Source organism: Athene noctua, chromosome Z (assembly GCF_965140245.1).
Source record: "Athene noctua chromosome Z, bAthNoc1.hap1.1, whole genome shotgun sequence".
Taxonomy (NCBI): Eukaryota; Metazoa; Chordata; class Aves; order Strigiformes; family Strigidae; genus Athene; species Athene noctua.
The window spans coordinates 44,917,422-44,938,640 of NC_134077.1; the positions used below are offsets into that span (position 1 = coordinate 44,917,422).

General features: G+C 40.8%; 1 protein-coding gene across 1 annotated transcript; it reads left to right on the top strand.

The window, feature by feature from the left end:
• The first annotated feature begins 10,702 nt into the window (after positions 1 to 10,702).
• On the top strand, positions 10,703 to 19,957 carry FSD1L (fibronectin type III and SPRY domain containing 1 like). The gene is given in 7 exon segments (XM_074931723.1): positions 10,703 to 10,851; positions 15,631 to 15,674; positions 15,677 to 15,733; positions 15,736 to 15,827; positions 16,775 to 16,886; positions 19,832 to 19,899; positions 19,901 to 19,957. Coding segments are annotated over 7 exon segments (579 nt in total).
• Positions 19,958 to 21,219: the final 1,262 nt, after the last annotated feature.

Sequence of the window (21,219 nt, forward strand, 5' to 3'; positions counted from 1 at the left end):
AGGAATGTCCTAAACTAAGAAAAGTAAAGCCTGAAGTGATTGCTGAAATAGAATGACGGGGACCTGAGAAATCTACCCGAGCGGATCCACTGGTTACAATAGAGCTAGGGAACAGGGACAAGGAGAGCCTCTTACTCTGTTCTGAGCCAACATTTAATACCTAATGGACGGAGATTTTGTAATGTGGATGGAACAACTGGCAAGACTGAAAAGGCTTTCTTTATGCAACCTATAAAGAAGAAATTTTGAAAACAAATAGGTATATGTAAGTTTCTTTATTTGCCTGGATTCCCTAAACCGTCATTAGGGAGAGACCTGTTAGAACAACCAGGAGCGAAGATTGGTTTTGGTGTCGATGGAATTGAGTTCAAAATAAAGGCAGCCCAAGTAATCGAAATTTTGTCTTTGTTACAAACTGAAAAGGAGAGCACAATACCTGAAGGAGCTGGCTGGGGTGCTCACCAAGCCGCTTTCCATCATTTACCAGCAGTCCTGGCTGACCGGGGAGGTCCTGACAGATTGGAAATTGGCCACTGTGACACCCATCTATAAGAAGGTAAGAAGGTCGGAAGGATGATCCAGGAAATTACAGGCCTGTCAGCTTGACTTCGGTACCTGGGAAACTGGTGGAGCAGCTCATCCTAAACACCATCATACAACACATGTGGGACAGCCAGATGCTCAGGCCCAGTCAGCATGGGTTTATGAAAGGCAGGTCCTGCCTGACAAACCTGATCTCCTTCTACGACAGGGCGACCTGCTTATTGGATGAGGGAAAGGCTGTGGATGTTGTCTACCTTGACTTCAGTAAGGCCTTTGACACCGTTTCCCACAGCATTCTCTTGGCGAAACTGGCTGCTCGTGGCTTGGATGGGCACAAGCCTCGCTGGGTAAAAAACTGTCCTGGATGGCCGGGCCCAGAGAGTTGTGGTGAATGGAGTTAAATCCAGTTGGCGGCCGGTCACGAGTGGTGTCCCCCAGGGCTCGGTTTTGGGGCCACTCCTGTTTAACATCTTTATTGATGATCTAGACGAGGGGATCGAGTGCACCCTCAGTGAGTTTGCAGATGACACCAAGTTGGGTGGGAGTGTTGATGTGCTCGAGGGTAGAGAGGCTCTGCAGAGAGACCTGGACAGGCTGGAGCCATGGGCTGAGGCCAACTGGAGGAGTTTTCATAAGGCCAAATGCCGGGGGCTGCCCTTGGGCCACAACAACCCCCAGCAGCGCTACAGGCTTGGGGAGGAGTGGCTGGAGAGCTGCCAGTCAGAGAGGGACCTGGGGGTGCTGATTGACAGCCGGCTGAACAGGAGCCAGCAGTGTGCCCAGGTGGCCAAGAAGGCCAATGGCATCCTGGCTTGTGTCAGCAATAGCGTGGCCAGCAGGGACAGGGAAGGGATCTTACCCCTGTACTCGGCACTGGAGAGGCTGCACCTCGATGACTGTGTTCAGTTTTGGGCCTCTCGCTACAAAAAGGACATTGAGTTACTTGAACATGTCCAGAGAAGGGCTACAAAGCTGGTGCAGGGTCTGGAGCACAAGGTCGTACAGGGAGCGGCTGAGGGAACTGGGGGTGTTTAGTCTGGAGAAGAGGAGGCTGAGGGGAGACCTCATTGCCCTCTACAGCTCCCTGAAAGGAATCTGCAGAGAGCTGGGGATGAGCCTCTTTAGCCTAGTAGAAAGCGACAGGACAAGAGGGAATGGGCTCAAGCTGTGCCACGGAAAGTTCAGACTAGATATTAGGAAGCATTTCTTTCCAGAATGGGTTGTTGGGTGTTGGAATGGGCTGCCCAGGGAGGTGGTGGAGTCCCCATCCCTGGAGGTGTTCAAGAGTAGGGTCGATTTAGAGCTTAAGGATATGCTGTAGGTGGGATATGCTGTTCGTGCTAGGCGAATGGTTGGACTAGATGATCTCCAGGGTCCTTTCCAACCTAGATGATTCTGTGTGTGAAATTTTGGACTAGGTATATCCAGGAGTGTGGGCTTCTGGAATACCAGGTAAGGCTCACAATACCAAATTAATAGAAATCAAATTAAAACCAGGAGCTTCTCTGGTGAAGATTAAACAATATCCTTTGTGTGCAGAAGATTGAATAGGGATAAAAAATTATTGATGATTTTTTGCAACTCGGACTGTTAATTGAATGCGAATCAGAGTATAATACCCCTATCTTACATGTAAAGAAATCCAATGACAAGAGCTGTAGATTAATTTGGGATTTAAGTGCAATAAACAAAATTGATTAATGATTTGACCTCTATCCTGTGGTGACAAATCCTTATACTTTTTTAACTAAATTGAAAGGAGATCAAGTATGGTTTACAGTATTGGATGTAAAGTCTGCCTGGCCTTTGCAACAGAAAGCCAAAAATTATTTGCTTTTGAATGGGAAAACCCTGATAACAGGGAGAAAAACACAGTTAACCTGGACAGTGTCACCACAAGGTTTTAAAAAGAGTCCCACTACCTTTGGGAATCAATTGGCCCAGGAACTTGAAACCTGGACCCCTCCCTCACCAGAGGGAACTTTACTACAATATGTAGATGACCTTTTCATAGCTACAAGGACGAAGGAAGGTTGTGTACAATGGACTGTCAGTTTGTTTAATTTTCTGGGATTTAGTGGATATTGAGTCTCAGGAGAAAGCTTGATTGGTCCATCAGCAAGTGACCTATTTAGGATTCAGGATTTTGGGAGGACAATGAGAACTGGGATCAGAGAGAAAAGATGCCATCTGTCGCATGCCCAAACCTAAGAGTGTAAAAGAGCTCTAAACTCTTCTTGGGATGACAGGTTGGTGCCGATTGTGGATAAATAATTATGGACTTTTGGAAAACCATTGTATAGCTTGCTAAAGGTAAACCCATAAAGATTAATGTGGACTGGAGAGTCTAGAAAGACATTTGAACAATTGAAGAAGGAATTGATGAGAGCTCCTGCCTTGGGCCTCCCTGATGTTTCTCAACCCTTTTGGTTGTTCTCACATGAGAGACAAGGCACAGCACTGGGAGTGCTGGCCCAGCAGCTGGGACCCTATAAGCAATCAGTTGCTTACTTTTCTAAGCTACTGGATGAAGTGAGCAAAGGATGGCCCGGATGTTTGAGAGCAGTTGCAGCAGTTGTTCTCAACATTCAAGAAGCCCAGAAGTTTACTATGGGCCAAAAGATTATGGTGTTGGTGTCCCATACTGTCTTGGCCATCCTGGAAAAAAAAGGAGACCATTGGCTTTTTTCTTCCAGACTTCTAAAATACCAAACCGTCCTGGTGGAACAGGATGATGTAAACATTGTGACTACTAACATTGTGAATCCAGCCTCTTTTTTCAGCGGGACCACACCAGAGCCTGTAACCCATGACTGGAGACCATGGAAGCTGTTTATTCCAGTAGACGTGACTTAAAAGAAGAACACTTGTGGATGCTGAGGACAGCTGGTTCACAGATGGAAGCAACTTCATAAAACAAGGAAACCATAAGGCAGGATACGCTGTGACCACCACTTCTGAAGTAATTGAAGTTAAACCATTGCCAGTAGGGACTTCTACTCAGAAGGCTAAAATAATTACCTTGATCAGAGCTTTAGAGCTGTCAAAAGGGAAAAAGATTAATATATGGACAGACTCGAAATATACTTTTGGAGTAGTACATGCTCATGGTGCCATATGGAAAGAACAAGGATTACTCATGCACAAGGAAAACAAATAAAACATTAGGAGGAAATTTTAAGGCTGCTAGAAGCCATAAAACTCCCTGAAAACATAGCCATCATGCATTGCCGAGGGCATCAAGAAGGTAACACTGAACAGGAAGTTGGAAATAATTTGGCAGGTTGGGAGGCCAGACAGGCAGCAGAAATGACTGAAACCATAGCATTAGCTTTGATCCCAGACAGTAAACTTTCAATCTAAACTCAGATTTGAAACCTGAATATTCAAAGGAGGATCAAAAATTGATTAATTATTTAAAGAGTAATAAAAAAAGAGATGGTTTTATGTTCCAGATGGGCGACCAATAGTGCCTTCTAACATACTATGGAAGCTAGTTTTGGATGAACATAAGAAAACATACTGGGAAACATGTGCTCTATACAAGCAGCTAAATCAAAAAAATAGTAAGCTGAAATTTATACACTACTATGAAACAAGTAACCTGAAGATGTGAAATCTGTTTAAAAAACAACCCAAATAGGTCAAGTAAAATTCAAACTGGAGTTATAGGGAAAGGTAATAGTCTGGGGCGACTTTAACAAATAGCTTTTTCTGAATGCCCAAGAAAAAGGGGGTATTGGTACTTATTGGTGTTAATGGATACCTTGTCAGGTTGGCCAGAGGCATTCCCATGCAGAACTAATAAGGCAAGAGAGGTTACCAAAGTGTTACTGAATGAAATTATTTCCCGATTTGGAGTGCTGATAGTGAGACGTGATGTTGGCCTCACATGGGGAAGTGTGCACAGTTGTGAATTCTAGCTGTTGTATATACATGGATGAAACAGGAAAATAAATGTAGATTTAGGAATAAAATTGCAACAATTAGGTATTTTGCAGGAGATGCAAAAGGACGATACTTCCTTAGGCTTTGAAGAAATATAGAACAAGCTTACTTCATGGTTGCCAAACTTCAGATGGTTAAAATAATTATTTGTATTGATTATAGGGATAGCTGTGATGATTGTAGTACTTGTTTGACAATTCAGTGTTGTAACTGCTATTCACAATATAATAAATTAATTTAAATGAGGGAGAGAACTATAAGCACTATACCCTCAAAAGAAAAAGGGGGAATGAAAGGGCTCAAACAAATGGATTTCTGACAATCATTGTTTAAGACTAAACTGTGATGCATGAAAACTTTGCTTGTGTTTTGCTTGTGTTTATTTGCCAGGGACTCCTTAACTGTTTCCCTAGGCCTCTTTGTATAGACAAGAGTAAAACGCTCCCTATATAACTCACTGATTGCAGACTCAAAGCCCTCAGTGGGCACTTGGGCAACTCCTAGAATGGGCAAACTAAGGTAAGGGGGACTCAAACAAAAGGACACAAAGACCCTATCTAGGGAGGATGATCTCGCAGATCTAGAAAGAGGACACCTGGACTTTACTTCACAGCACATACTCTGGAAAGGGTCAACTAGTGAACACCGTGAAGAAGACTACTTACTTTTTCCCTCCACCACCAAAGACCCTCACCCTATTTTCACTATGCATGCTCGGACTATATAAGTGAATTCCAGGAACCCATAAGACACCCCTTTCCAGGAAATCTAATGAATATGTATGATTTGTGTGTATGTAAACTGATGTCGCTTGCTGGTTCTTGGGAGCCCTTACGGTTGAGAATCCCCAGGGCGACCCCAGCACTGCTAATAAAGAATACCTGCTTAATCGTAAAAAAACTCTATTATTGAGTCAATTTTTTTTTATTTTAACTGTCTTGCAGAAGACTGTTCTTTTAGTCCAGGATACCACATATTCCACAAAGTGTAAAGGTTATGAAGAAGGCTTTTAAGTAGCTCTGTTTTGTCTACAGCTGTCATGTAAGAAAATCAGTCAAGTTTCTACAATAACCATGGTTTGAGGTAAAACAAAGATACCTCTTAAGATTAATTATTTCTATACACTTGTTTTTTTCTGCCTATACACTTGGTTTTTTCCACTTCCACTTTGGGAATATAAAGTTGGTTTTATAACAGAGACAACTGATTTTTTTTTTTTTTTTTTTTTTTACATTGTGTGTGCTTTGTATGTACTGAAAAATGTGGGAGTCCTCCAGTTTTGTTTGACTTTAAACTGGGAAGCTACCTGATGTTTCTTGTCTCCTGTTTGGAAGGGAAAATGTCACCAAAATGGGATAAAAGCACTTACCGACACCAATGTGATGTAGATAAGCAGACACTCCTTTATTAACGGCTGGGTGCGTGGAGAGTTGTCTCACCACCAACACACACCTGACTTATGTAGCATGCTGCTTATATAGGATACAGTAATACATATTAATCAAGTTCTCATACATAAACATGCTAACTCCTGTAACTCATTTTCTTATTCCCGCCTCTTTCCAGTTATGCACACTTGAGTCCTGAAATGAGTTGGGGACGCTGCTTTTGCAAACACTACAGACTACTGACCTAAAAGAAAGACCCTTCAATATCCTTGACTCAAGGACTTTGGCTCACATTGTGATTTTAACATGCTTCAAGGCCCTTTCACAATACAACTTTTAGAACACATGGTCTACAGGGCAATAAATTGTCCCTACTGAACAGTCTAACAATGGTACCTCATCATGAGTCTTTTTCTTTGAATAGAAATCAGGTTAATGATTATTACCAGCCTACGTGGCCTTAGCTTGGGACTTTACAAAAGACTTTGTAGCAGCATAACTGGTTGTATGGTTATTCTAAATCATTACCTTATTTAAATCCAAATCAATAGAAATCATTAAAATCATCTCAGATAAGTAACAAATCAGTAACAAAAGTATTTCAGCTGAATGGGAACTAGATCAAGTAACAATGTTAACTCCACCATGGATTCAACAGACCTAACTAAGCCATCACTACTTCAACAATAATATTTTGTCTTAGGTTATCAGTTCTTGGTGAAAGACAGGGATTTTTTTCTTTCCAAATGCCAGTTAATAGTTACCTTTTAGATATTTCATCATGGCTTCAGCATCTGCTTCAGCAGTATCATGTAAATGCTGGGAAAAACTGTGTTTTGTGGCTTTGGATAGTGACATATGGAGAGCCCTTTAGGAAGTATTGTTGGAATAGGACAATAACTTTCAGAAAAAAAGTTGAAGCAAGTCCTTTCTTGTTTGTCAGAGTATACATCCTGTATGATGTATAGCCAGACAAGTCAGGTATGGTTACATGCCACTAATAAGCACTTCACAGAACATACTATGGGAAATAAGTTTTACTGACTTGATGGTGTAGCTCTTTGAAAATGGGATGAAGAGCAACTAGACTGATTAAGAGAAATTTGAAGCAGCAAAGTCACAACCAGGAAGTTGAGTCATTTGGAATTGTTTTGGTGTGGTTCTTTAGATCAGCTTTTCCCCAGGTGATACGTTGTTGTAGCTCTAACCAATACTATTCACATGCTTTATGGGAAAATTTATTTTGTGAATGTTGTCATTTTGATCTTCAAATCTGAGCAATACAGCTGAGATTGTTCTCAGCCTTCTTGCATGTTACCACCATTGATATTTGCCTAGAAATACTAACTACTTTATCTCTCTTCTCCCTGAAATGCTTCAAGGCTACCAGACACCTCACAGAGAGGTACAGTACAAAGTCTGTTTTTTTGTCTTTGAATTAATTTTATTCTTGAAAATGTATTTATTTTGAAAGGGTCATAGTCAAATCATTAAATTCATTGACTCTTTCCTAAGTGGTTGTTGCAACATGTCCTGGTTTGAGATCAGAGGGCAACTGAGCACGATGCAGTCGCTCACTCCCCCCTTCCGCCCCCATACTTGGAAGGAGAAAGTAAAGCAAAAGGCTCAAGAATTGAGGTAAGGATAGGGAGGGATGACTCATCCATTAGGCTGTGGGCAAAAGACAGATTTACTAGGGGAAGTAAAAAAGAACAGAAATTTAATACAGACACTAACAACAACAGTACTTAACAGTCACTGTGAGAAGCATTACCACACCTTGAAAACACCTTCCCCCATCCCTTCCTTCTTACCATGCTCAGCTTTACTCCTGATATCTCTACCTCCTCCTCCCCAGTGACACAGGGGGCAAGAAATGAGAGATACAGTCAGTCCTGCCGCTTCTTCCACCTCATGGAGGGAGGACACAACTTCTGGGATTCTCCCCCTGCTCCAGTGCAGCTTCCCCCTCACAGGAGACAGTCCTCTGCAATCTCTCTCCCACATGGGTTCCTCCCGTGGGCTGCAGTGTTTCCCTAGCTGCTCTGGCATGGGTCATCCCCACATGTTGCAGTCCTCCCAGCATGGAACTACTACTATAGCAAGGCCTCCTTCCCACAGAATCCCAGCCTCCTTTGGGAGCAGTCACCAGCTCCAGTGTGCAGTCCTCCACAGGCTGCAAGTTGGCCTCTGCTCCACCATGGACCTCCATCGGTGGCAGGGGGGCAGCACTGGATACAGGGGAATCTCTGCTGTGGTGCACTTCTTCCCCTTCTCCTGCTTTCTTCCACTGACCTTAGTGTTCACACAGATATTCTCCTCACAACTCCAACTCCTCCTCCCAGGTTCCCCTTCTTAAAGACATGATTGCAGAGGCGCAGCTAATTGGCCTGGCCTTGGCACAAAGGTGGGTCCAACTTGGAGCTGGGGGAACTTCAAGAAGCTTCTCAGAGGGGACCACCACTGTAGCCCCCTCCCCTGCTACCAGAAACACCCGCCACTCACTCAAACCAGGACAGACATGACAACTTTTGAGGGAGAAGTAAAAACTTCTATGTTTCTCATATAGTGGGTTTTTTTGCTGAATGTTGGCCTTTCTTACCTTAATAAAGAGAAAGATATTTTTAGTGCAGAGAAGTAGAGCTCTGCAGCAGCTATTATAGTTATTGATATTTCTTTAAGTATATATATATATAATACATTATCTTATTATTATTAATAATAAACTTATGGTTTATTATTAATACCTGATGGCTGAAATTTAATAATGTTTCAAGCTGACTTGGTCCCTTTAAATTATAAGACAATCTTGTTGTTTGGGTTTTTTTAAGTACTTTACAGACTTTTATTATCTAATTTTCCTTTTGAGTATCAAAAGTCTTGTAGCCGTTGGAATATTTCTGTTGGCGTCACTCAGACTAATGTCAGTTAATTTCTATTTCTGGTAGCTTTTCTTTGAGCTGTGTCTACAAAATATTGTTTAGAAATAAAACTTTAATCTTTCAAAATAAATGCTAAATGCCATTTTTCTTCACTTGGGAGAATTATAACTATGTTCTGAGAGTGTGACCTGGTTCAGAAAAGTTGCTGTGATGTGCATTGTATTTTGAAAGACAGGTCACAGCATGTTTCCAGCATATGTTGCTCTTATGGACCAAATAGTCCAGCTTTCAATTTACAGGTTTTCAATGAAGGGTCTGATTGTTTAAATTCTCTGAAGTTTCATGTAGAATGATTAATTACTAAAGAAATTAATTTTTGCTTTTCTAAGGGTAAAGATATACTGTCCTTAACAAATCAGAGGGACAGTGGTAATGATAGGAATCCTAATGCTTACTATCTGTAATAAGCATCCTCTTACTCCTCTAGATTCTCGAAATGCTGTGTGATCTAAACCAGCTGTTGCTGGTTCTCTGTCTAAGATTGGTGACTAAACAAAAGTTAAAATGCAGTCTGAAGCTGACTACTTGGCGTTCTCTTCCTGCTCATGAGAAGATTATTCTTCCATAAGGAGAGATTTACTCTATCTGTCTGGCCAATCAGTGGAATCTGCTAGCTCACACTGAATTTCAGAATGTCAACTCTGTCTTGGGAAATCAACTGAGCCATCTCTATTACAATGTTCAGTTCAGTATCAGAATTGTATTCTATCCCAAATTTGTAATGCTTGTGACTCTCAACATGCTTATATTTTTAATACTCAAGTTCCTATTTCCTCCCTCTTCTTCACTACCTGATTTTTTTTTATCACAGTTCTTATAGATTTTGTTCTAACTAATAGAACATTAATCTCTCTTACATACTAGTGAAGTACTTAATGGGTATCACTTCCTGTGAGCTATTAGATGTTCTAAAGGTGCCACAGATATGTGGGTGTAAACTGGATACAAGTATTTGCAGTTAACTTTGTTTTGTGGTGTGTATATTACTTCCTAGTTAAGAATCTCTTTTTTTTTTTTTTAAAGCAGGAATTAGGACCTGTGTGCTGTCCGAAGCAGAGTTATTCAAATTCTCAAGCATGGCCTTATGTCTTTAGAGTTAGAACTATATAAGAGACTTGTACTACTTTTTTTTTTTTTTTTTTTTTTTTGTGTGTGTGTGTGGTGTAGTTGATGGAGTACAGGAGTGTTTTAGTATTCAGAATAAGGATTGAACTAAGATTTCAGGAGTGGAAATGAGAGCTGTGCTTCAATGTATCTTGTAAGAATGATCTGATACTTGCATGTTCCAAAGCAATATGGTGTCTGCAATTTAAACACTTCTTCATCCTTTGATAAGATCGGAGGTAGATATGAAAGCAGAAGATTCAGCTTGTTCACTGCTATTTGGAAATGCCTTCTGAGCAATATTTAACATGTGAAAATGGACTTTGGAGGAAATGAGTGGATCTTGTCAAGAAGAAAAGTTTTTGGACCTTTTCAATTAAAGGTTTAAGTTTTTAATTTCTAAGTATAAAAACCCATGATCCTGATTCTACAGTGCTTTAGATTTTTCATACTTCCTGATTTTGTTTAAAGTGATACAAGTTTTGTTTTGTCTCATCCAATTTTTTTTACTAGTAAAAGAAGCTTTAAGCTCTTCTCTAGTCACTTCTATTTATTTGCCTAGTAATATAGAACAATTGGGAGCTTGCACCATATTCTCTTTGAGACAGTCACATTTTCAAAACTTTCTATTTTGGAGTCTGTGCTAAATGGTAAACAGTTATCTATTAGAAAAATGTTCTGGTCTTTGATCAGTATTTTGGCTAAAGTTTGGCATTAACAATACAGACTATCTGATCGCTGTTTTTCAAAATGGCTATAGGACTTAAACAATGCAAAATGCATTTTGCTAATGCTGCTGCTTTGACTTTAGCAGTGGCTATAGCGTTCCACATGTCTCTGATAACAAGGGTCGGTGGCAGTATGACTTGTGTGATGGTGGACTTCGCTCCTGAAAAGCACACCCTCCAGGCTCTGAAGTTTTTGCCAGGTGAAAACTGTATGGTGAGTTTAGTTTGTTACTACATAAATAACTTTCTATATTTAAAACAAACAAACCAAACCCACAGTTCTTGCAGCCTAGTGAGCAAATTTTTCAGAGTACCTAAACTGGGACTCTGAAATTACATTGTTACCCTGTAACTGGATCGTTACACTGTAATTGGATGTCACTCTGAATACCTTGAGTGTTTTATAATTTTATTGTTGATTTCTATATAATAGAATATTTCAGAAAATAAATTGATCTCAGAAGTGAGAATGAGTTTTCCAAGACCCTGTTTTTTCTTCAGTTGTCAGTTCCTCTGTGCTTCCTGAAGTTATCTCAAGTTTCTCAAGACTGTACCTGATCACTTGGTGCTTAGTGATGCCCTGAAGTCCTAGACATCTGCAGTAGTGTAATTCACGGAACTGTAAGCTAATACGTCACTTACAAGAGTGGTGATACGGTCTGAAATGCAAGAGAGAGATAATCTACTCAAGCAGTTATATTACCATAATACAAAATATGTATGATGCATCTGTATGTTACTGTTTGGAAATAAACTTACGTGCAGTGTACCAGTATATATCTTTCATGTCTTTTAATTCATACTGCTTTTCTATTTAAACCAATTTGCCCTTCACTGATACCAAGAATATATTGACAAGAATAGTGCTGGCAGTGTTGTAAATTGTTTCATCTCTAGATCACTAATCCAAATCTGTTAAGGACTTGGCAGCATCAGTTTACATTTCTGCCCATTTATCTGGTATACTGCAGATGCAGTATGTGGAAGCAGGTGTCGTAAATTACTAATGTTGTCCCTAGTGGTCAGATAGCAGTGTCTAGGCAGAAATTCACCTTTTAGACTCTGAGTGGCAATCATTGCTCTGCATAAGGGAACAAGGTAGGTAAGATGATCACAATGCACCTGTTTAACAGGAATGGGAATGTAAAGATCTAATGGCAAGCATGAACAAAGTCATGTATCTAGAAGAAGTTATTATTTAGTATGACCCTTATACATGCATTTTCCTTATCAAATACACAGGAATTTAAATGGTTTGGGCCTTTGATTTGTAAACAGGAAAATAAACTGTCTGGGTATCAATCTTGCTTTCTTCTACTTTAGTGCCAAGGTATCAGATTACTTTGACACCAAATACTGATAACTCAAACTGGTGCAGGCAAAATTTGCACTGAGCATTGGTAGACCTGCATACATGAGGAAATGCTAATGTCTTAGTGTGGGAAACTGAAACCAGAACTGAAATGTTCTGGTCATGCAGGCATTTGAACACTGCTTGCCAGACTTATGCTGAAGACTCTGTCACTACAAACACATGGAAGACTCTTTATCTAGAATCTTATACCATGACAAAAATAATTGGGGTAGGGAGCTAAACTTACAGATATATGTTCTGAAATATTTGTCTTTATCTTAATTTTTCTTTTGCCTAAGAAGGGATCTTACTGATATTATTCTCAAATTAGTGTTGGATGACTTTGAAATTTGATGGCAAATGAATGTGATGAACACTTAAGAATCTGTCATGGTTTAACCCTGGCATGCAGCTAAGCACCACACAGCTGCTTCCACGCTTTCCCTGCCACAGTGGGATGGGAAGAGAATCAGAAGGATAAAAGTGAGAAAACTTGTGAGTTGACATAAAGGCAGTTTAACAGGCAAAGCAAAAGCTGTGTGCATAAGTGAATTAATTTGCTACTCACCTGCGTGGTGCTGATGAGCCGGACAAGTGTCACTTGACTAATGGTTGTACTAGATGATCTTCAAGGTCTTTTCCAACCTAGATGATTCTGTGATTCCCACCGGCAGGCAGATGTTATGCCATATCCAGGGACACAGGGCTCCGTGTAACAGTTACTTGTTACTTGTTACATGTGTAACAGTTACTTGAGAAGACAAAATACCATAACTCTCAAGGTCCCTCCCTTTATTCTTCTTCCCGCAGCTTTTATTGCTGAGCATGGGGCCATATGGTATGGAATAATCCCTTTAGTCAGCTGGGGTCAGCTGTCCTGCCTGTGTCCTCTCCCCACTGCTTGTGCACCCCCCAGCCTGCTTGCTGGTGGGGCAGTGTGAGAAGCAGAAAAGGAATTGATACTGCTTAGCAATAACTAAAACCCCTGTGCCAATGAAAGTGTTTTCATCACAAATCCAAAGCATAGCACTGTACAAGCCTGTATGAAGAAACATAACTCTGTCCCAACCAAACCCTGTACAGACTTGAATACTTTTGCTTTCAGTCCCTTCTGTGCTGTTTATTTGTTCTCAAGCACTTTAAATCTATACCACAAGTTTCTGTGTAATTCCTGCTTGGCTTAAACTGCAGGGATGTGAGGAGCAAAAGGGTGCATTCAGTAGTGATAGTTTTAAATATTTGAACAGATCATGAAGGGAAAGTGTGGAAAGGTGTGAAGTAGTGTGCATAAGCAAACCAGGCCTTCTGCTTCTAACAGACCTGCTATAGATAGGTGTTTGTGTTTAGATGTTAACATTACATGTCTTTAAAAGACTCAACCATAATTGTGAAGCTGATTGCCATCAGCCATTGTGGAGGGGAATCATGGCTAACAGTGTGTTCAAGAAATAGTCATTGAACTGCATAGAGCCAGCCTGTACGTAATTAGGACTTGGTCACTGGGACAGCTATAAAGGACAACAGTTAAGGGTTTGAGTGTTATGAAAATGGATGATTTTTGACAAAATCTGCAGGTCTATCAGGTCACAAATGCATCAATATTGTACTTTTATGATGTTCCTGCTTGATACATTGACTTCAGTCAGAGACGGACCTGGGGCTGTTGATTGACAGCCGGCTGAACAGGAGCCAGCAGTGTGCCCAGGGGGCCAAGAAGGCCAATGGCATCCTGGCTTGTGTCAGCAATAGCGTGGCCAGCAGGGACAGGGAAGGGATCTCACCCCTGTACTCGGCACTGGTGAGGCCGCACCTCGATTCCTTTGTTCAGTTTTGGGCCCCTCACTACAAAAAGGACATTGAATGACTCGAACATGTCCCAGAGAAGGGCAACAGAGCTGGTGCAGGGTCTGGAGCACAGGTCGTACAGGGAGCAGCTGAGGGAACTGGGGGTGTTTAGTCTGGAGAAGAGGAGGCTGAGGGGAGACCTCATCGCCCTCTACAGCTCCCTGAAAGGAAGCTGCTGAGAGCTGGGGATGAGCCTCTTTAGCCTACTAGAAAGTGACAGGACAAGAGGGAATGGGCTCAAGTTGTGCCAGGGAAAGTTCAGACTACATATTAGGAAGTATTTTTTTATAGAACGGGTTGCTAGGTGTTGGAATGGGCTGCCCAGGGAGGTGGTGGAGTCCCCATCCCTGGAGGTGTTTAAGAGTTGGGTTGACATAGTGCTGAGGGATATGGTGTAGTTGGGAACTGTCAGAGCTAAGGTAATGGTTGGACTAGATGATATTCAAGGTCATTTCCAACCTAGTTGATTCTGTGATTCTGTGACTTGCATGCCTCTTTTATATCTATTTCAAGCTATTGTAAATGTTGAAACAAAGAGGCTTTTGCTGATCCTTCCTCCAAAACCTGCAGAAATAAAACATCTTTTTCACTCCCTCCAGCAAAAGTCTTCCCTGAATATACCTTGGACACTATGAAGGCACTAAGTAAATGCCTTCTTTTGAAAAACATTTTCCAGTGACTTAAGTGCTCTTTGATTTCATGGAGATAGACTTCTGTTGTCTATAAACAAAACTTCAGTCTTTTCTTTAGTGAATCCTAGGAATTCTTTCCCCTTCTTTCAAGACAAAGGATGAAAAGGGAAGAGAACTAGGTAACTGCTGACTGGCTAGTGGAAATTAATACACTGTCAGTTGTCTGTAGTTGTTGAAGTAAACAAGCGATCCTGTTTGAGGATTGCAGCTGTACTTACCTTCCAGAGACTCAAATAAAAGCTTGCTGCTTAATGTTCTTCCTGTGTAGTATTATTCTAAATTGTAGGTTCATAACTGTAAGTCAACTCTCCTCTAGTATGTCCTTCTTACTGCTTACAGAAGGGGATCAGCCCACCTTACTGACAACACAAACATCTGGAAAATGTGATGCAAGTGTTCAGTCTAGAGCTAATGCAGATTTCTTGTTTTGTAAAACACATGTTGTGTGAGCCAAAACAGGCAAGCTGAAGGAACAACCACATAACCATAGACAAAATGCAATTTATTCTCATTACCTTGTGACCCCAGGCCATCTCCACAGCAGCATCAAGGCAGAGGTACTCAAGTGGGGACCTAGGCACCATGGAGTGTAGTCCTTACTAGCCAGAAAAGAGAAGAAAAAAATATCTTGAACCTGCTGCTTTTGCCTGTGTATCAAGGATTTGCAAAGGTATAGTTTTCCACTGTGCTTTGATCTTTCCAACAGCAGGGCAGGAACCTCAAGTATGTTCAGTACAGTGCCTCTGAGTCTATCACAGGCCTGTGTTATCTAAATGTGGATGTTCTATCTGTCAAGCACACAAAACTAAACAATTAGTATGATACATGTAGTTTTTTGACACCCCAGCTGCAAATAACTTGAGCATGCTTACAGTCCTCTTTGTCAATCTTGTGTTACATTCCCACACATGTTAAGTGAAAGTGATATGCCTAGTCTTCAGTGGTGCTTTGCTAATGGGCTAGATCCTCTAGAAGGAGTCAGTGTTATTGGGCCAAGGGCAACTTCTGGGTTTAGAATCCAAGGAGAACAGATTGATATTCAGTTCATTCTCTTCTTTAAACTGATTTGTGTATTTGTCTTTCTGTGGTCCCCAAAGCTCCAGAAATAGATGTCAGAGCATGTCTTGTTGCTCTAACTACAGAAGAGTATTGTGGAGAATGCCTGAAGGTGACAGCAGAATTGATCACTTTTACTGGAGTATAGAAAAAACAACTTTGAAGGTCTTCCTCAAGTAAGAGATTAACATAACTGGGAACTGAGAGACTCTATTGAAACTACTGAGATGCACTGTCAGGTAAGGTTTTTTTGTACTCCATACCCAAGAATGTTGATATAACTCTTTATGCTTGGAAGTTTTGCCATATACCCATTTTCCTGTATGTAAAGAAGCTTCTGTTGTTTCACATTAGTCCTGGGGTACTTTGTACAATAATGGCTCTGCCTTTTATTTTGACTTTCAAGTTTTGTAAAAAAAAGAAATAATCATGTGTTAAATGAAGCTGAGACTGATATTTAAGCTTGTTTTTTGCAGATTAAGATAAATGGAAGACAGCTATGTGGAACAGATATTAGTCTTGTAAAAATTAACAGTAAGTCAGTGTTTTGCAAATTATTAGGCCTAGCATAAAGATGAACCAATAATGAAATTGTATTTGATACAAAAGGTTCAGTACATGGGTGAGCACTGGGGGTACAAACAAGTCAGTCAGATTATACACAACCGACAGCAATCCCACTGACCCCAACAACGGGTGGAATAAATGGTGAAATGCAGCCTCCCATAGAAGGGACAGGAGACAACTGAATCAACAAGCCAAATACATAAGACCAAGGAAGCCACATACTGAATCTCTACACAGCCCACATTTACAAAAGCCAGACCTGACTGGAGCCCAGTTCCAGGGAGGCGGGAGGTCCTTCCCCAACACCAAACTCTGGACAGTGCATCCACCTCACAGACAGACACTGCCCCTCCTGCAAGTGGTCCCAGCTTTTATCCCCAAGTGGGACACCTGACCCTTGTTTCCTTAATGCAGACACCCGGGGCTCATTTACCCAATGGCTCTGTCTGCAAGGCCGGCACCACCCTGGAGGGAAGCCTAAAGGCAAACTCACCCCCCCTTTGTGAAGGGCTGTGGGAATCACCCATATGTCAACCTTAATATGGGGCTTGGGGTTGAAACCCCAGCATTTCAGTCAGTAATTAACATCAATTCAAGTTTTCTAAACATTCCCTTTTTAGGTCTGAAATTTGATTCAAACTATTTCAACTTTAGAGTATGAGCTTACAACAAAGCTGCAGCAGGGGATTACTCTGATCCCATGAGTCTAGAAACCAAAGGTAAAATATGAAAGACTCTAACCTTAGGGGTAGTAAAAACCCTACACTGACTGTTTTACCATAAAGGCTGGCAGAGGAATTCTCTAAGACTCATTTTGGAGTTTTAGAAGGCAGACATTCTTTATTGCAGTGCTGGGCGCACACACTAATAGCTTCACCAAGGTAAGCATGCCTCCCTATCTATCAGTGGCCGCTAATATACAGGGGATTATACATATTAGTATTTTTTCTGATAAATTAGTTACATATGCATTAGGTTTCCTGGAACTAATTACAATATCTGTGTCCTAATTATGCATGTGTTTTCCTGCTGGGTGGTGGTCTTGAGGGGTCCCTGGTGGTCGTTGGTAGTCTTCCCTCACTGTGTCTGCTGATTGACCTCAGTGCTCATGCATGCTCACAAAGGTCTGTTTAGGAGGTGTTGTGCAGCTGTGTTGTGTCTTGAGCTGGTTTGTTGTAATTTGTCCCAACCTTGTTTCTGTTATCTTCAAGAAAAGGCCCCAACTATCTTAATTATTACTGTCTTATCTTCAAACCTCTTCTTCACAAGATCACCAACCTTCAGCTGCACATTCCAGAAGCTACATTGACATTGACCTACTTCATTCTCAAAAAAATATTTAACAAGACAAAAAGCAAGATGAAGAGGGGAAAAAAAATGTTAGCAAGATGTTTTGGCTTACAACTGTTCTGCTTTCCTGTATGAACTTGTATGTTCAGTCAGCTTCTGCATGAGCACTGCTGAAACCTGTGTCCTAAGTGAAAATGAAAACAACCATTTCTGTAAAGGATTAAGAAGCTTATTGGCACAAAGCTGGCCTTTTAGCATTCAGACACTGAAAATGAGATAGTGATGTAACTTTCTCCAACAGAACTTGATATTGGTTGTTTTGAACTGTGATTGACAGTGTTATGTGCTGCTGCGTCATTGTGATGGTTTGACTTTGGCTAAATGCCAGGTATCCACCAAGTCGCTCTATCACTTCCCCCCCCTTTTCCCCTTGTTTTCTCAACAGGGCAAAGAGGGGAAAGAAAATAAGACAGACCAACCCTTGTGGGTAAAACAAAAGCAGTTTTAATATAAGCAAAGTGAAGCAAAGATCCGTGCACGGAAGCAAAAGAAAGCAGATTTATACTCTCCTTCCCAGGGACAGGCGATGTCGGGCCTTCTCAGAAGCAGGGCTCTGATACGCGTAGTGGTTACCTCGGAGGACCAAGGGTGACCCCACCCCCTTCCTCCTTTCTCCCAGCTTTATACTGAGCAGACGTCATATGGTATGGAATATCCCTTTGGTCGGTTTGGGTCAGCTGTCCTGGCTGTGTCCCCTCCCAAGATCTTGCCCACCCCGTCCCACTGGAGGGGAAATGTCAGAAGGAGCCTTGGTGCTGTGTAAGCACTGCTCAGCAGCAGCCACAACACCAGGTTGCTACCAACACCCTGCCAGCTCCCAGCATAAACCACAGCACTGTGAGGGCTGCTATAGGGGAAAACCGATTCCAGCTCAGCCAGACCCAGTACAGTCATGCAAGAGAAGATGGACATTGCTGCTGAGCACCGGTAGGACTCTTAGGACATCTAAATGGTGTAGCTGGCTAGTTATTGGTACTTGGCATGTGGCAGGTAATGGCTTTCTGTAAATAGAAGATGCTGAGAGGGACTTTTTTTACTTTGTAGCTGTAGGTCCTAACCACTGTCAATATTCAAAAAACAGGCAGCTCCAAATTGCTGAAGTTATGAATTCATTGTGTTAGAGACCAGTTGGTCTGAGGATGGTAGCTTCCTAACATTGTTTTGTAAATAAATTAGAAGAAAAATTTCTTGAAAGTGATATTTTGGGACAGAACACAAATCTTAACTATCATGATAGAGATAATGATCCTAAGGCTTTAATTGTAGCCAGGTTTGTAGTGTAAAGGGCAAAATTATATGGACTGGATAATTAAAATATATATTTTGTTACTTGTGTATATTACCTCATAAAAACAAAGCTATATGCAATTTAAATGAGTCGATGGGTATTCTGGTAACTTCTCTAAAACAATTTTGATACTCTTAAGCAACAGTCATTGTCAGATATATAGTATCCATTTACATTCCTTACTCCAGTGCCAGAAAAATAATTCTGATTTTGATTATTCAGACAGTTATCATTCTTCCCATATTATTTCTGTTATTTCTTTGTGGACATTTAGTTCACTTTCTTTAATAATCAACCCACAGAAACTCAGTATCCTTGTCCACATGCTTACCTTACTCTTTTTCAGACTTGTGTACTGTTGAGCTCTAAACTCTTAATCTCATGTATATTTTCTTTCAGAATCAGACTCTAGCATCTGATGATGTTAGGACAGTTACAGAATAATCTGTAAATAAACATCTTTAGAGAACTTTAGAGAACTTGGCATGTTGTATTAGTTTTGTTTTCTTGTATGACAGACTTGGCTGCAACAAATACCAAGCCTCTTCTAGTTGCATGCATCCTCTGCTGTTCTTGTATCTGCAGCTGATTTCACAGTTCAACTCTGCCTGTATGTGCTACCCTGTCAATTCTCCAAGATGCAGTCCTTCTTAGTCATAAACACCTTGTTGGAGAATCAGTGCTGCAGAGCATGAAAAATAAGCATACATTTAAAAATCATTCATGATTCTAAGAATCTAGGGAGTTGGCTGTAACCAGCAGAAGGCACTAGCTGAATTTAATTGCTGATACTGCAGCATTATCAAGATGAAAAAATGTACTTTGATGTAACCTATGTACTGAAGGTAGGTAGCCGGACTTTATTTAAAGGGTATCAGACTAAAAAGCTGATGTTTCTATAAAGTTGAACAGTGCTCTGATAAAATTTTGCTACTGGTTCTATAATTTTCTATGAATAGGCACTGTTGGGAGAGAGCATTATACCGTTTAACTGTTTTGCATTTTGCCTTGACCAGCATTGACAAGTGTTCAGTTTGGACCCTACTTCAGCTCATGCAGACTTGAAAGTTGAAGGTACCTGTGTTGAATGGGAAATCTACTGGAGGCAGAGGCCAAGAAAAAATGAAAGGGGAGGAAAATAAAATCCGGTAAGAACTCTGTTTTGTAAATGTTTATGTTGTCTGGTATGTCTCATCTGGCAGCTAAGGGAAGAGGGCAGAGGGAAATTAAAGCACTTGAGTAGAGTGGAACATCAAAGATTTTCATTCAGAAATCTTTCTCTGGAAGAAATTTTAATTTTTTATTTCCCTTCTGCTGTCACACAGATGCAGAGGCTTTTTATGGAAGCTATTAAAAATGTGTCTTAACCATTAAAAAGGATTTATTTTTTTAAAAAATATGTTTGCTAGGGTATCATTCAAGATTCTGAAATAACTTGTAGATGTGGTGGGTTGGCCTTGGCTAGCCACCAAGTGCCCACCAAGCTGATCTATTGCTTCCCCTCCTCAACTGGACAGTGGGAGAGAAAAGATGATGAAAGACTCATGGGTCAAGATAAGGACAGGGAGATCACTCTGCAATTACTGTCACAGGCAAACAGATGAGTTGAGGAAATGTAAATTAATTTATTGCCCATCAAAAGTCAGAGTAGGATAATGAGAAATAAGAATGTTATAATCATACAAAGCCTATTTTTATAAAAATATATATAGTTTTATTTGGGTTCAATCAATTTAGGGTGGGAAGCAATAGGCAAAGCAACGCTGGGTGCATGGAGAGCCGCAACTCTGCCACATGCACACCGAGTTCCAAAAACAGTGGGTTTTTATACTTCCATGCCACCGTCTTTAACCAATCCTCTCTCGTCAGATGATTGTCCTGCTCTTTTCCACTGGGTACTTTGAGTTGCTTGGCTCTTTGTCCTCCTCCTATGGGGTCTTTTGAAAGTCTCGAAGCCTTGGTCTCTTGGCGCGCTTTTCTCCTATTGGATCTTTTAAAAGCCTCATGATCCAATCTTTTGGCGGTCTTTTCTTCAAGCAGCAGTGACATGTTATCTCTAGGTAAGGGGGGCTTTCTGAGAAGCGGTTACATATTATCTCTAGGTGAGAAGCGATTGCATACCAGCTCTAGGTGGGTTTTCTGAGAAGCGATTACATTGTTTCAAGAGAATAGCACACTTTATATTTTATCCATAGATATTCAAACATTCATCATAATTATAATATAGGTTATAGTGATCACAAATCATTTCAGATCCACGCAGGGTACCATATTCTATTTTTACAATATTTTAGACAGCAGGATATTATGGTTTAACATTTACAAATCATTCAAGCGTAACATACCTGCCTTGCTTAACTTAGAAAATTAATTACAATAGTTTATTACAAGAACAAATCTTAAAATACCTTTAC